The sequence below is a fragment of the Panthera pardus genome, unplaced genomic scaffold (genome assembly GCF_024362965.1).
Source record: "Panthera pardus isolate Hobbes unplaced genomic scaffold, ASM2436296v1 HiC_scaffold_4, whole genome shotgun sequence".
Taxonomy (NCBI): Eukaryota; Metazoa; Chordata; class Mammalia; order Carnivora; family Felidae; genus Panthera; species Panthera pardus.
In genome coordinates, this window is record NW_026526969.1 from 12,896,987 (window position 1) to 12,911,258 (window position 14,272).

General features: G+C 58.6%; 1 protein-coding gene across 3 annotated transcripts in view; it reads right to left on the bottom strand.

Annotated features, from left to right (window-relative positions):
* SDK1 (sidekick cell adhesion molecule 1) overlaps positions 1–14,272 on the bottom strand; it is an 879,729-nt gene that overhangs the window by 35,664 nt on the left and 829,793 nt on the right. For all 3 annotated transcript variants that reach the window (XM_053894114.1, XM_053894115.1, XM_053894113.1), the window contains 3 exons: positions 4,808–4,923; positions 3,072–3,258; positions 1,477–1,614 (listed from right to left, as the gene is read on the bottom strand). In XM_053894114.1, the coding sequence (XP_053750089.1) occupies positions 1,477–1,614; positions 3,072–3,258; positions 4,808–4,923 (441 nt within the window). The remainder of the gene's footprint in view (positions 1–1,476; positions 1,615–3,071; positions 3,259–4,807; positions 4,924–14,272) is intronic.

Consider the following 14,272-nt stretch of genomic DNA (forward strand, 5'->3'; position numbering starts at 1 on the left):
CTAGACGGCGTCTGGTGAGCCACGGCCGTGCTGCTGCAGAGGCCACGTGACCACGGCCCCGACAAGGCCCGGGGAACCAGATGTGCAGGGTCATCTCCCTGGAAGGGAGGGGGAGGCCGTGGGGACAGATGTGTGGCGAGCCGGCAGGACTCCGGGACGTCGCGAACGCAGAGATCGGGGGATCGCGAAGCAGGGCCCACCGTGGCTCCCGACCGGGCGGAGGCCACGGCCACGGCCACGGCCACGGTCTTGCCTGGATGGCAAGTACTTCTTTATAAGACGAAGGCAGCCAGCCCGGGGGCCGAGGCGCGCATGCCACGGAGTTTCTAGAGAGATTCTACGAGCCCATCGATGCAGAATAAGTCACTTATTTGAGGAGGTACAGGAAAACCCGTACCTTGATGGGGAGGGGCTCCAAGGTGGCTCGGGACCATGGTTTTTGGCCATCCTTTCCCCGTTGCGTGGCACTAGTTAAAAGGCGTCTGCAACGCCCGGGCCACCTGGTCCCCACGCAGGCACTGGGCCCTGAAGAGGACGCAGCGGGTGTGGCCGCGCCACCTCGGGGCCGGTCCCGTGCCCTCCGCCGTGTCACACACCGCACACCCGTACCCCCTCTACTCTTGTTTACCAAAGCGCATTCATCGCTTGTCTGAGACTCTCTCCCCTCTGATTTGGGATTGATGACGCCAACATACTGGGCTGCGGTTTACGGCCGGCCTTTTTTCTTTCTTAGCACTTCGTAAAATAACAATGAATCTTAGAGTCGATAATGGCATTTTAGATTCGATGAAATGAAATCTGGTGCTTAAATTTTCCTCAAATCAGCCCCCCGTTTTACTTGAATGTACTGATTTTAAAAGGAAACTTTTATCACGGCTTTAAATGGAGCGCCAATATTATTTGATGTGTTGGTTATATTTTCTCCTCCTAGGCATTAAATAATCTACAACGTTTACGGTCTGGCCGCGCGCATTTCCGGGGGAAGCCCGCCCTGGGCCGGGCGCCCTCCTGTGGCACCGGTGCCGGGCACAGAGTGGGCGAGAAAAAAGTGCCCGCGGAGCCCTCTGACAGCGGGGCAGCAGCGAGCGGGGAGGAGACAGACGCGTCAGAAATTACAACGGCACCAGAGACAGGCAGCAAGGCAGCAGGGGCGGATCAGCACCTCCGGGACCAAGGGGCGAGGGTGCGCTCCCGTCTCTGCCCCCTTCCCGTGCAGCGGGCGGGTCCCCCGGGCTCCGCCGCGAACACGCGCATCCCCGGTCCCCGCTCCACGCCCCCAGAGCCCAGGCTCCGAGCCCCTTGCTAGGCGCTGCTCGGCCGGCACCCCCTCCTGCCCGGAAGCTGCTGGTTTCCTCGTCTGTCCCCGCCTCGTACTGGGCTTCACGCCCTCCTCGCTGTGCCTCTGGCAGGCAAGACTCCCCGCCCTGCAGACGCTGTGGAGTGCCGTGCCCTCCCCATGCGCCCCCCTGGCCTTACCTTGCACGGGCGCTAAGGGCTCGTAGACCACTCTGTAGCCCTGCAGGACGCCGTTGGCTGCCACCGGCTCGCCCCACGAGACGTTAAGCGTGGTAGAGGTTATTTCTGAGAACGCCAAAAAGCTGGGGGTCCCCGGAGCTGGAAGAATGGGACGTGAAGGGACTTTTGGTAAAGCTCCGTTCTAGACCGTTTCCACACGTGTCTGTGCCTCCACGTACAATAAAAACGCTACTGGATGTTATTTTCAACTCCGTAAAAGTCTCAACGCCGTGCGACCACCTCTGAACTCTCCAGGATCAATCAGACACCTGGACTCTCCCGAGAAGAGGAGACAAGATGATGGGGGTTTAAACACAAGGAGCCTAAGGGACGCGGTGACAAAGGCAGAAAGATGAGTAAAGAATGAAATGCAGACAGCCCCGTGAGGCTCTGCCCACCTCTCCTGGCCTCTCCCTTGGGGCCCCAGCCGGCCCTCCTCTGAAACGTCACAGTGTCCGCCCTCGGGCTGGGGACAGGGGAGCCCAGTGAGCCCCCCGGGCGGGGGGGGGAAGCTGCCTGCAGAACGCAGACAGCCAGGCGGGTGGCCGGGTTGCTGAACCTGCTCGCCGCCCCCTGCCTGGGCTCCGTGTGGGAGTCGGTGCCCGGAGCTGCCCCCCCCCCCCAATCAGCCCTCCACATACACCCCTATCTGCTGTTTTTCCAGTCCCTGGGGGCCCTTTTGCCCCATGGCCTGCCCAGTCCCCAGTGCTCTGGTGAGGAACGGGTGACCCACCCTGGATTCCAGAAACGGCCCCTGTCCGGCTGCCGGACGAGACCCAGAGGAAAGAGTCCCGGCACGCTGGCCAGTCCTCTCTCAGGCAGGACGCAGGATGCCTGGGAGCCCCGAGCGGGACGGGTCTCCCCGACTTCCCCAGCCTTACACTTCCTGGGTCCCACAAAGTGCATCCCAGGTCCGTGGGACCAGGGTTAAGCTGACATTCCCTTGGAATCCTGACTCACTTCCTAATGTTCTCTAGGCCGCTGGGGAGCCGGCACTCATGACAGAGGGAGCCACGTGCTGTGTGTGTGGATGTGGGGCCACAGGCGGCGAGGCACGTGGCAGTGCAGTGCTCTCGCCTGGCTGGTGGCGGGTGTCTGAGAAGCGGCTGCAAGCTGTTGCGGGTGTGGCCCTGAAACCCGGCGACCCTGGAAGCGCCCGACGCCGTGGCCTGGGCTCGGCCTACAAAGAACTCACTTCCCCCGGGATCTGGACACGCCGGTGCCGAGCCCCAGCACGAAGCTCCCCGAGGGAACTGGAAGGAGGCCTGGGTGCAGAGGCGGAGCCCTCCTGCCCTCGGCGACCCGGGAGGGTCCTCGGGAAACAGGTGCCATCTCACGGGCGCCGCCGTGCAGCAGGCCAGGGCTGGGCACTGGGGAAAGCAGCTGAATGCAACCCAGGCCTTTCTCTGCAGAAAGCCCCGGGCACACGACAGCCGTGCGTCACAGGCTGGGCAGAGCAAAGGGCTGTGGGCACAGGGAGGGGCCGCTCATCCAGCCTGGCTCGGCCACCCGCGGCCGTGGGGAAGGGGCCCCCGCGGAACACGCTGCTCTCCTACCGGCCTGGTGGGTGCGCCCCTGCCTGGGGTCACTCCGGGGCCCGTCTCCAGCCGCATTGAAGGCCGAGATGCTGACCCGGTAAGGGGTGTGGCCGGTCAGGTTCTTCAGTTTCAGCACGGTCTCCGGCAGGAACAGGACCTTCAGCTTCTCCGTCTCGTTCTGGCTGTCTGCCTCCCAGTAGTAAACCTGCCGGTAAGAGCCAGAGGTCGGAGGCGGGCCACGGGGCCACGGGGCAGGGGTGGCAGCCCTGGCTTCTAAACTGGTGGGGGAGGGGCCCAGTGAGCGCTGGGCAGGACTGGACCTCGGCCCGTGTTTCTCCCGGGTTCACTTTCTCCCCCACTGCCCGGCCTGCACGTGCTCGTGGGCGGACTTGAGGCCCAAGCACAGAGGCTGGAGGAGGTGGGCTGGCAGGACCGTTTCCCGGGACACCTGGCCAAGAACCACTGCCCGAGCAGGCGCGAGCCCGGCTGCCCAAAGACAACACCCTTCCGTGGATCCACCTCGGCTCCGGGGGGTGAAACCCAGCCAGGCCACCAGGGCCACTGGCCCACAGGGCAGAGAGCCGCAGAAAGCTTGGGACAGCTTTTCTGCCCCCAGATGGGCTCCCGGCCACGAGCACTGCTGACTCCCGCCCGCAAGATACGGTCCAGTCCTGCTCTCGGAACTGAGCAAATCTGATCCTACGCTTGAACAGGCCTTACTGACTTCAGATCAATACCCAAGTTCAATGTCTTTATCATTAAGGAAATTAGAAAACATATTTTGGACATACATAAATAGCATTTTGCCTCCAAGCTCGTAAGACTTCCCATTACCTCATTAATCACTGTAACAGCCCTGCCGTGGAGGAAGGTATTTATTTTCATAAAACACCGACCAAAATCATTTTTAAATGGACATTTAATTGGCCCGATAGTCATCAGGGCAGGCTGGCCCACAGAAGCTGATGACTGACCAACCTGGGCTCCGACACACCAGTCGGGGAGAGTCATTCGGGAGAAGGACGGGGGAGTTTTCAAGGGACGGCCCCGGCCTGCTTTCTTCAGGCTGTTTTTAGCTGATCCTTCTGAGTTGTCTCCGAAAACGTGGCCTTCCAGGCAGGTGTGCAAGGAGCTTCCCGCCCCCAGATGAACCTACTCTGGGTAATTACTCACTGGCCTCCTGTCTTTCCTCTGTCCCATCTCCGGAATGTTGAGCTAATGTGGAACCTTAGTGTGGTGGTTCTCAATGTGGGGTGCCTAGGAACCACACCCCTGGGGGAACTTGCTACAAATGCAAATTCTTGGGCCCCCTGCCCTGGGCCTCATGAAATATTCAACAGAGATCCAAGGGCAGTGTCGGGCTGGAGAACCTGTTCTCTTCAGCCAGATCAGTTCTGCTGTCAGCAAAGATACTGGAGGCTCCCAGAGCGGGTGCAGCAGCAGGAAGGGTGCTGGGCAGGGCCTGGGAGGGACGGGCTGCCGGGCACAAGCCAGCTGCACGGTGAACCAGGCCCCCACCCCCAGGCCGAGAGGCAAGGTCAGGCCGAGCCTGCCCCAGCCGCTCAGCACCGACCCCGGCTGTCCGTCCTGACGGTCAGCTGTGCGTGCAGGGGCAGGACGGAGTGAGCCGGGGGCAGCAGCCGTGGCATGCAGCCAGGGTTCCAGCGGAGCCGCTGGGAACTCTGGATTTAGGCCACTTTCCGGGCCTCCAAGTGACCTGGAAGGAAGAGCCAAACCATGCGAGAGAGCATTGCCTTGTAGCCCTGGATGTTCCCGTTCTGGCTCTCGGGTGGCGGCGGCTCCCACGTGACCTCCAGCTGGCTGGCCGTGAGCGGGGTCACCTGGACGTTCTGCGGGGCCATGGCCGGGGCTGGGGAGAGAGCAGCACAGGAGAGGGGCTGAGATGGCTTTTGGCGGGTGCGGGGCCCCTGGCTGCAGGGTGGGCGGCCTCAGAGCCTGCCCCGGGGCCGTGCAGCTTTTAGGCCAGGGAGCGCCACACACGCCCTTCCCGGAACCACGTTTTCAGTTGGCATAAAATGGAATCTGGAGGATTACGAAGAAAATTATATTAATTATAATAATTATATTGAGACGCGGTTGGCAGAGTGTTCAGAAACAAAAGCGTGATCTGGTCGTCTGCGTGCGTCGTGGGTGGGTGCGGGACGTGGGTGGGGGGCTGTTGCTGAGCGAGCTGTGGGTCCCGCTGGCCGCACGCACCATGCTGCCGTGTTCACGGTGGAGGGAGGCAGTGCGTTTTGGACGGAACGCGGAGAAAATGAGGCACCCACGTGTCCGTCCCAAGTTCAGGAATCTCGCGTTGTGGAGCCTGGCTCCCCGGGTCTGGGCCGTCCTTCAGCGGCGACAGGACCAGCCTAGGCTGGTCCCCCATCCCTGCCCTCTACCCAGGCCCCTTATGGCTGGAACTCTGAGGACCCAGTCCTCGATTGCGACCCTGCCCTACCGCCCTGGGGACCACGCTGTGCCCGGAGAGGCGGAGAGGACACCATGGCCGTGGCCCGGCAGGCGGCCCTGGGGAAGCTGGGATGGCACCGAGAGCACGTGTGCACACACAGGACACGTGTCCGCTCCGTCTCTGCATTCCTCGCCGGGCATCTCTGCCTCCCGGGAGTCCTTCCCTTCTCCCGCCTGTGTGCACCCCAACAGGGCTGTGCTGGGCTGGACCCCGGAGCCCTGGGAGCCGTCTGGGGGGGCTCGGCCCGCGGGCCCACGAGCACTGCCTTCCGACTCAAGCATGTTCCCGGCCACGCACGGAGACCACGCAACAGCCACTGTCCGAGGGCGACAGCCCAGCACGCTGGCTCTCGGGAGAGAACGACCTTCGAGAGTCACCCCTTCCCCTCTCCCCCCCGCCCAGTGTAGAATCAAATAGTAATTAACACCCACTCAGCCTGACACCGACTATTTATTTTGTTCTAACTGTGTGGTTCCCGTATTATCGCTGCCCACCCTGCCGTTAATGGAAATGTTAATAACCCACACCAGGTTGTTGTGACAGATGCTTGGCCTCATTATCAGAAATTCTTATTTACCGCTCCATTAAACAACAGAATCACACAAAAAAACAATTCAATCAAAACTAACTGGAGGAATTTTAACAGCCACATTAATAATCCAAAACATAAATAAAGTTAATGTCTTTTGCATGTTTGCCATCGGCAACTCTATCGCAAAATTACTGTTGTACAATTAAAACGTGAAAGGCGAAATTGAGCATGGCCATTACCCCGGTAGTCGGTTAGAACCGTCTGTGCGTGGTCTCCCCCGACCTCCGACCCCAAGGTTTCCTTTGCAAACCCTGGTCCCACGACCCTTCTCCGGACACGGAGGTCCACAGAAACCGGTGCTTCTGCAGGCTCGAGGCGGCTCCTGGAATTCAGGGGCCACGTGCCTGGACAAGACCCGCCGGTCGCGTGCGGGGCGGCTGAGCCACGCGAACTGCCGTCCCCAAGCTGAGATGCTCCGATGTGCCCACCAGCTGTCCTGTCGTACAGAGCTTTTGTGCCGTAAAAATGCCGCAGGGAGTGAGGGTTTTTTTGATGATGACACAGGCAGGGAAGAGAGAGAAATGTGTGTAAACACAGAGCAGAGCGTGTCGGTTTCGAGACCTACTTTTCAGGCTCCCGGAAGCTTCTGGGTCTCCGTCCCGGCAGGACGACCTGACTGGGGAAGGTCCCCTTGTGTACGGCCCCAGATGCAGTTCTGGTTTGGCATGGAGCATGTTCGGAGGGAACTGATGGAGCCTCTGATGAGCCCTTGTCCGATGGCTCTCCCCTCTTCGCCCCCGTGGTGTATAGAATGCTTTGGGAACACGCGTGAAATCAGTTTTTAGAAGCAATTTAGCGCAGCGCGCTCTGGCATTTGCTGATAGCGGATCGCCTGCAAACGGCACCGAAGAGGGGCTCACAAAGGTGAAGGCGCAGAGTGGAGGTTCTCTCCGCACGTCTCATGTCGGGGCTGACGATGCCGCCACACAGCTGTGAGCCAGTCCTTGGCAGCCACGGAGCCGCCAGAGACAGCGCGAGCTTCTAGAGGCACCCTGCGCCTGGAGATTTCTGGAATCTCCCGGGCTTTTGGCTGGTTGTGTAGGGAGGCCCTGCAGGTTGGGTGCTGGGGGCTGCACGCTGGCAGGCAAGCCCCACAGAGCAGGACGGGCAGCTTACTCAACCCCCTAGGCGGACTCGCTGCCCCCGACGTGGCCACCAGCCATCAGTCACTGGGAAACAAACGGCCACTGGAACAAAATGGCTGTCTCTGGCTCAGTCTTAATTTGCTGGGAAGCAGAGAGTGCTGGCTCATGGCCACCTGGCTCCAGGCCCACTGGATCACCAGAATGACCTGGTCACTTAACAGTCCTGAGCTACAGACCCTCCACCCTCCACCAAAACATCATCCCCTCCCATGGGAGGGTCATCCGTCTGGCCCGTGGAAGTCTCTCTCTTGCAGGGACCCTGCAGACCCTCCGCCTCTGACTCTAGATTGGTCGATGACAGGGGAGCGGTAGTGACATGTGGGTAGGGGTGACATAGGCCACCTCCCAGCAGAAGCTTCCAGAGGGTTCCCTGGCCGGTTGCACGGGGACTGACCCCTCAGTCTGTGTCTTCAAAAGAAGACGACAGGAAGCTGGAGAGAAAGAGCTGGCCTTGAAGGATGGGGAAGGTGCACGAGAGAAGTTGCCACTGGTGTTTCAGCCACGCGGAGTCTGTAGTTATTTGTTGCCATGGCACAATGTGCTGGAAATTTCCTGAATGTCAACGGGCCTTAGGCTTGGCGCTGAGGGGTAGGTGGATACAAGGATGCGGAAACAGGTGTAACAAGAGACAGGTCACAATAATCATGATACAGGGTGTAACGTGAGGGCAGGTTCCAAGGGCCACGAGAAGTCACTTCTGGCTGGGGGACACAGGCTCTTTCCTGGAAACAGAGTATCCTTCAAAAATGGGGCAGATTTAACATGGGACAACGGGCCAGGGAAGCACGGGCGAAGTAAGAGACAGGAATGGGAAGGGCGAGGGTACGGAGGTGACAAGGCAGGGTACCTGCTGGGGTCACATCAGACAGATGGTCATCAGATGCCAGTGCTACCTGGGGCCACACCAGGCATCTATTCATGCCGAACCATGCTAAGCCATGCTAGGCCATGATAAGCTATGCTAGGCCATGCTAGGCCATTCTAGGCTATGCTAAGTTATGCTAGATCATGCTAGGCTATGCTAGGCTATGCTAAGTTATGCTAGATCATGCTAGGCCATGGTAGGCCATGATAGGTTAAACTAGGCCATGCTAGACCACGCTAGATAATTCTAGGCTATGATAGGCCATGCTAGATCATGCTAGGCCATGTTAGGTTTCTACTTTCATTTTTTGTAACCCAGTGATTCATTATTTGGGTAGAGCAAACTTTTAACTGTTACTTTGAGGATCATTGTTAACATTTTAATATAACGAGGTTAAGTATTTCTTTATATAATAAAAAAAAATAACACATTTCTCAGTTCACTTTAATTACATCAACCCCTTTCTGGCCAAACACTCTTCCTGATTTCCTGTCGAAGTAAATAGGAAACAGAATTCTCTAATGTAGTTTACCTTCTCAGCACACTTGGCCAGCACATCTGTTCCCCTAAGCCAGGATACCTGGAGACAGGCTCCAGCTCGGGGTAATTATCTAACCTCCGGGGCCTTCGCAATACATAAAGGAGGCTTAAACAGATCATGGCTCTTCAGCTCAGCGGGGGCCAAGTCAGAACTGGAGACAGAGCAATGACTCAGAGCAGGGAAGTCGGGAAGGAGCAGAATCTCAAAAGGTGAGCCGGGCCTGCAGACACAAAGGCTTCGTTCCCTTCTGGGCAGGGGTACAGTTCACAGGAGAAAGACAGGAGAATCACTGCCGTCACCGAACATAAAGCCCGATGCCCGCGGTGCCCCACGAGGCCGCCAGCCCTGCCTCGAGAAACTCAGGGTCTGTCAACGACCATTCGGTGCGACATCACACGGTAGTTTTTTTTAAAAGCCTGCAACAGACAGTTCAAAGTGAGAAGACGGTGTTTTATAAATCCGTGATAAACAGAGAAGACTAGGATTGCCCCTTCCTCAACCTCCAGCCCCCTGTCTCTAGAAATCTGCAGGGTCTTCTGTAGAGTGCTCTCATCTAGTCTGACGGCTGCTGGAATCCTAGCAGCCCACGAGGGGCATGACGACGGCGTTGAGGGCGGCATTGAAGCTTGGCGTCCGGGCTCACTTCACCCTCATGGCCCGCAGAGGCGGGGGCTCGTCGCTGCCATTCATGCAGGGGAGGCTGGGGCCGGAGAGAGCAGGGCCCGGCCCCAGGTCTCCACTCGCCCCTCACTCTAAGCCGGGCAGCTCGGCTCCCAGCACCATGCCTGGGGGTGGGCAGGGGATTCAAGGCCACGTTCCTGGGGTCCTGGGGCGGCCGCCTCGGCCCAGCGCCTTGTCACTCAGGCTGGCGCTCTGCCCTCCAGCTCAAATGTCTGTCTTTGCTCCAATCACCTCACTGCTGAGCCAGAACAAACACAATTCTAAGGAAGCTTAACAAGAAAAATCAGGAAACTGGTCACAGAAAACCTATTTTTCAAAGTAATCAATGCCATGGACTCCAGGCTACAGAGGCTGCAGGCCGGAGGTTGTGGGAAAAGCCCTGGATGGTGAGTTTTAGGATCCAGGCTCAGCCTGCGGGACCTCGGACACAGTTCAGTCTCCTGGAGCCTCAGTTTCTTTTGTAAAATAGGAGAAAATACCAGACTCAGTGGGTTTCAGAGACGCAATGAGCTAAGTCTTGAGAGGGTACAGATCAGCGGCCAGCAAGGAGGAGGCGCTCTGTAAGGCGGCCTGAACACGGTGTCTCGCTCCGAGCTCATTCCCCCGCCCTCACCGACTGGTGAATGGCCCAGTGGGTGCGAATGGCACATTGGTCCTGCTTGGCCTGTGTCCCCGTTGGGACTGTCGGTAATTACGTCACCACGTGCTGACGCATTTAAACGTCCGTCTTTCCTCACGGAAACGTCCGTCTTTCCTCCTCATGAACCAGGAGCCGCACAGGCATGTCCTGGGCACTCTGCCTTCCACAGCACTGGACGCCGGTACCTTGGATCACGGAGACACTCCGAGGACCCGCCTTCTGCTCCCCGCACCCTCCCTTATGTCATCTCCTCTTGGGAACACTTGCTTCCGACCACAGAACATGGCAGACACGGTGGCCAGTGGCACCGTGATGAGCTTGCAGGAGACTGTCTCTCCATAGCTCGTGCCCCTCCTGCCGGCCCTCTGCCCTGCCCCCTCCCGTACCCGCTCTGACGAAGCCAGCGGCCATGTCGGGAGATGCCCCACGGAGAGGCTCATCAAGGCCTCCGTCCAACAGCCCACGAGACACAGTCCTGCCAACGACTACACCAGCTTACAGATGGACCCTTTCCTGGTCCAACCTTTGGATGAGACAGCGGCCCTGGCTGGCACCTTGGGAGAGACCCAAAGTGGGGGACGCAGCTAAGCTGTGCCTGGATTCCTGGGCCCCACACACTGTGAAGCGGCACAGGTGTGTTTGAAGCAGCTGCGCAGGGAAAATTTGTTACGCAGCAGGAGCTAACCAATACACCCAACAGGCAGGAAGGCCCAGACTCTGCACATCCTGGGCTCTGCCAGACGGGCTCGAATCTGGTGTAGCGCTGCTCATAAATGTGGGATTTCATGGTGTTCAAGCGAGAACTCCTGTTATGTCCAACACGTGTTCATAACTGGTCCAGACCCAGCTCTGGGCTTGGCACCGCGAGGGTGCAGAGGAACACCGCTCCGGGCCTTCTGATCGATAGATGTGCCTCAGGCACTACGGAAGAGTCTGGAGCTTGGGGGGGTTTGAGGGGTTCTGCTACCGGTGCCTCCAGATCAAGGGCGAGGGTGAGATCGGGAAGGCTCTGAGTCATGACCGAGCGAGCTTGGACCTGTGGCAAGGAGGAGCGGGGCCCAGGCAGGGGACTCAAGCAGGGGACAGGGCAGCAAAGGTGTGCCGAGGACACTTAATCTTCCCCGGCTTGGGATGCGGGCTGATCTGGGATCACGTGGCAGCTGCAATCCCAAGATGCTGCTTTCACAAACCGTGGCTTAAAAAGTTGCTTCGGGGCGCCTGGGTGGCTCGGTCGGTTCAGCATCTCTTAATTTCGGCTCAGGTTATGATCTCACGGTCTGTGAGTTTGAGCCCTACATCGGGCTCCGTGCTGACGGCGCGAGCCTGCGTGGGATTCTCTGTCTCCCTCTCTCTCTCTGCCCCTCCCCTGTCCACACATTCTCTCTCCCTCTCAAAATAAATAAACATTTTAAAAACTTTTTTTTAATAAAAAAAATAAAAAACAGTTGTTGCAACAGGCAGGGAGGTTGAGGCCTGAGAGTTTCAAACCCATAATCGCACATGTGGCTCTGTCACCGCTATTTCAGTGATCCAGGTGAGCGCCAAACATCTGATTCCATCCCGTGACGCTCCCCGCTTTCCGCCATCACCGATGCCGTCGCCGATACTGACTGCCACCACCTGCCGGCAGGAGATGCAGGGGTGAAGGCCGCTCGGACAAGCCAGCTGTGCACTGGCACCTGCTGCTGGGCTTTTCTCCTCGCCTACGCAGTGACCGTCCCGCCAGAGCAAGACCCAGGCCCTGCCAGGCCCCGACTGCATTATAACCGCTGGCGGTCTGTGTAACGCAAACCACAGCCCGCATCCTATGCGGACCGTGTTCGCCAAACTCAAGTGAGAGGAAGGATGTTTATCCTCACGTCACACCTTCGAAAACCGAGCCTGAAGGGGTTAATTTGTTTGGCCCAGAGGGGGCTGGATTTGAACTTGGGTCTGCATAACCAGAAGGCTGTGTTGCCAAGGTAAGGGCTTTGGGAAGCTTTCTGTGAAGGGCCAGACAGCATTTTAAGTTTTGAGGGACAAAGGTCTCTGTTACAACAACTCAACTCTGCCTCTGAACGGCAAAAGCAGCCGCAGACAGTAAGCAAACGAATGGGCGTCTCAATAAAACTTTATATAAAAACGGGCACTGGCTGGATTCGGCCCCTGGGCCTGGTTTGCAGACCCTGCTCTGAGTCAATACAGAAAGGGCAGGGATGGGAAGGGGGTCCTCGCCTGCCAGCTTTGTCATATATAATGAGTCGTGTCGTGTATAATGAGGAATGTCCCCGGCCACCAGCCTCCCAAGCTTGTCTCCGTGATGTAACCCTGCACCCGTCAGGTACATCGGGAACAGCCACCAGGTTCTGGCCACCGGGGACCCCTGTGAGGGTCGAGGGACGGAGAAGTACGCATGTGCCCAGGCAGGCAATGGGGGGCCCGGGAAGTCTGGAGAGGCAGGTGACACGATGCAGGAAGCCCCAGGGGATGAGGCTGCCAGAGACTGGCTTTATTCATGGTGCTCTCATTTTTTTTAAAGAATGGATAAATCTTTTTTTTTTTTAATTTTTTTTTTTGGGGGGGGGAGAGAGAGCACAAACAGGGGAGGGTCACAGAGAGGAGGACAGAGGATCTGAAGTGGGCTCCGTGCCGACAGCAGTGAGCCCGATGTGAACCTCACGTGAGATCGGGACCTGAGCCGAAGTTGGACGCTTCATCAGCCGAGCCACCCAGGCGCTCCCGTGGTTTTCTCTATTTTTGAAACCCCATGTTCTGATTTTGATTCCAGAGGGCCTTGTTTTCTAAGAAAAATAGCTTCCTTGGATGAGGTGGCTACACTGATGTGTCCTGCCACCACTGACCAGCTGAGCATTGCTGGAGAATTCTCCGGAAGCTTGGGTGCTTCCGTTTTTCTCACCTGCAAAATGAAGGTAACCTCTGAGCCCCACACCCACTGGGACGTGGCAAGTTTGAGCCAAGACAAAGGACACTGCAGGCAGGGTCGCGGGGTGTCTCCCCCCAGTTCCTACTCTTGTCCCACGTCCCAATGCTGGGACCCACTGTGCCAGACGCCAGGTGGCCTCCAGGCAAAGCTCCAGATCAAAGGAACCAGTTGAAGAAGTCCGGGTCGGAGTGAGGCTGGGGATCAGGTCGCCAGCAGGGACACGCGGAAGTAAGCCTCCGCCCTGCACAAGCTGGGCTGCCCCTCACCCCAGCTCTGACAGTGGGGGCGGGGCAGCTGCAGGCCTACGGACGCCCTCCTCCCCACCACCAGGGAGGCCGGCGCAGACCTTCCTGCTTTACAGGAAGGGAAGTGAGACAGCGTTCTGACAAGGGCAGGCTGGAATCTGAGCCCAGAGCGTCCTGTTCCAGGTGTGGCCTCAGGGATGCTGGCCTGCCCCAAACAAGCCGGGGAGGTGAGAGCCCACGATCAGCTAGTCATCGAACGACTACAAGGCACGTGCTGGGGAGGTCAAGGCACAAGAGAGGCCTGGGGCCTCGGGATGAAACTTGGGGCATCTGTCCCCAGGCAGCAGGTGCACCTCATGCAGGACGCAGATGTCCGTTCCTCCCTCCAGGGTGAGCTGCAGGCTGTGAGCTGTGGGGCATGCAGGGGGCCCCCCACCACGCCTGGGCCAGAGGCGAAGAGGCAAGGAGGGCTTCGTGGAGAAGGACTTGAAGACTGGTGAGAAGAGTCAGGTGGGGCCAAGTCGGCTTTAGCCATCAGACGTCTTTCCGGAAAGGCTTTGTGAGCGGGCAGGGAGCACCGTGGCCACAGTCGTACTCTTGGGGATGACAGGGCTGCACCCGGGGAGGCACTGGCCGTGAGGACCAGCTGGGCGACGGCTATGACGCCACAGGCAGGTGAACGAGGGCGGTGGCCACAACAAAGGAGAAAGTGACAGAGTGTCTTTGATGTCGGGTACCGCGAGTCAATAAATGGCGACTGGCCGACGGGTCACGGGGATCGAGGACTGGGAGGAACCAAGGCCATCACCCGAGGGGCCGCGTGGGATTTGGGGATGGATGGAGGCATTGCTCCCGGGGCCACACACAGGTGTAGACTCGGGAACCGCGTGGCCCCTGAGGATGTGGGAAGGAAGGTGACTGTCCTGAGAGAGGGGACCTACAGAATGGAGTGAATGGCACCAAAGAGAGGGCCAAGGTGGAGCCGGGAGCCAGGGTGCCACCGAGACCGAGCTGGAGACGGCCTCAGTCAGAGCAGGTCAAGGGCAGAGCTGGAAGCAGCCTTAGAATTTCCAACAGCAAAAGGGGCTGAAGCTGCTGAGTTTCGAAGTGGAGG